Source organism: Sphaeroforma arctica (genome assembly GCF_001186125.1).
Source record: "Sphaeroforma arctica JP610 unplaced genomic scaffold supercont1.4938, whole genome shotgun sequence".
NCBI lineage: Eukaryota > Ichthyosporea > Ichthyophonida > Sphaeroforma > Sphaeroforma arctica.
Genome location: NW_014035620.1, coordinates 1 through 2,196, shown reverse-complemented (window position 1 = coordinate 2,196; position 2,196 = coordinate 1). Strand labels below are relative to the sequence as shown.

The following is a 2,196-nucleotide window of genomic DNA, read 5'->3' as shown; positions in this document are numbered from 1 at the left end:
ACAGCAGCGCAACCACATATTTACAACCTTTGTATATGACTGTGTAGACATGTATCTGCCTATACGATACCATACCTTAGTATATATACAATATTTTTATATTTGCACCACTGTATAACAATACCCGTACTCGTTACAGTCAGTTTCGGTTTTAGTGGCTTGCGGAAATTGATGTAGCACTGCGTCACCACGTACATTCCCACTTCATAAAAGTATATAGACACGCGGCAGTACATACACCACTACACTGGCATATACAAACTCGTGTGAACCCCACCAGTATAGATACATACATACACACACACACACACACCCTCTCTCTCTCTCTCTTCCTCTCTGTGAGTGTGAGTGTGTGTCTCTCTCAATCCCTCCTTCACACACAGACTCATAGCTTTCATATATAACCAATATACAATACATACCCATTACAGTCAATTCGGTCTCATCTGCACCCGTAAAGTCGTATAACACATCCGCCAATATGTACGGCTGCTCCTCGTATGCGCCCTCGTCCTCCCACGGTTCGTCGTCTTCCATCATGGGCTAGTCGAGTATATAAATAGAACACGCATTGTGATTGGTCTATACGAGTATATAAATAGAACACGCTTTGTGATTGGTTATAACTATAATGCAAATACACACCGAATATCCATAATCGGATACATATGTATTCCGAAGGTAAACTGCCCAGCATCGTTTCCACCAATACAAACAATTGAAACCCAGAACCCCAAACAAGACCCTATACCAACCCTTAAGCCACACAAAAACCCTGTAACAAATATTCAACCAAATAAAAACCCTATAGCAAACTCTTAAGTGGTCAGTTATGAAGTAATATATTTGAAACAATATTCATAGAGCTTTTCAATGGCTAAATAATATATAAATATATATATATTCGCACATGTATAATTATATATATATATATATATATATTTGTATAAATATATATATATATATATACATATATATGTATATATTAGGGGCTTAGCTTTCCAATAGTCGAATACAAATTTCAATTCATAGCAGGCTAACAACAAATGTATTGTTGAAGTTAGGCTTCCATACCTCACCATCCAAGGCAATCGTAATTCCTGATGCGTGATGATCTGTGTTGATTTGCTCTGTGAAGCTGTCGACCTCACCCAAATCCTCAAACGAATTCGTTTCCATGCTTGGCTCTGGATCTTACAAAATGTGAGAAAGGGGAAGGGGGGGGGGTGTGTGTTAGGGAATGAATCCGGGGGGTATTGAGAATGTGTGGTAGAAGTGACAATAACATGGTGCCAATATCCGCCAGAAGCGATAGGGAGATATACTTCATACGTAGATACCTCAAGCTACAAACATTTGCGCACATGGAGTTCCAAATTTGTTCATATTTGGGTCGTTCTACGTACAATGCGAAATGGCATTCGCTTACAGACAGAGGTGAACTATACTCAATATATCACTCATTCATGTGCGTTGAATTATACCTGTAGAATGGCACGGACATCCATTACAGAATTTGACACACGTACCCAAAAATACACCCAATCTACACACAAAACGGGAAATGACAAGTGCCCAAAAATACACACCCAATCTACACTCCATTGATTACAACATACACACGTAGCACACTCTTTTGTACAGAATATACACACTTGAGACACTACCTATTCTGCAACATCCATAAGCCACACATCCCACACTTCCCACTATCTCTCACACGAACATACCCTCAGCAGATTGCTCGCCGTCTTCGTCCATCAAAAGTTGTTTTGGTTCCGAACTTTCTTTTTCATCTGGCTGAGTACTGACGGGCTCTGGGGCTGGGGGTTGTTCACTCGCCTGTGTGGCATCTACTAGCCATTGTCGTGGTTACGGACAGGTCACACGTGTGTGTGGGAGGGAATGGCAGGTTAGTGTGACATTGAATTGTGTGACAATATATGGGATATGAAAGTGTGCACTTGTCAGTACAGGAGCTAAATATGACACAGCATTTTGTGGAATGGATATATTGATATCATATACTCACGTGCGCACCCATAACCAGTTGCGATGTGCCTATTGAGTACAAAACATTGAAATATGTCACTGATATATATATATATATATATATATGTATGTATATACATACCTAAATACATACATACATACATACATACATACATACATACATACATACATACATACACACAT

The 2,196-nt window shown here is 39.4% G+C and overlaps 1 protein-coding gene across 1 annotated transcript; it reads right to left on the bottom strand.

The window, feature by feature from the left end:
- Positions 1-96: 96 nt before the first annotated feature.
- SARC_14669 (hypothetical protein) lies at positions 97-1,179 on the bottom strand (the record flags this gene model as incomplete). Its single annotated transcript, XM_014291196.1, has 3 exons — positions 97-110; positions 423-543; positions 1,075-1,179. 3 exons carry the CDS (start codon positions 1,177-1,179, stop codon positions 97-99), a joined length of 240 nt encoding a protein of 79 aa, XP_014146671.1.
- Between the last annotated feature and the right edge of the window lie 1,017 nt (positions 1,180-2,196).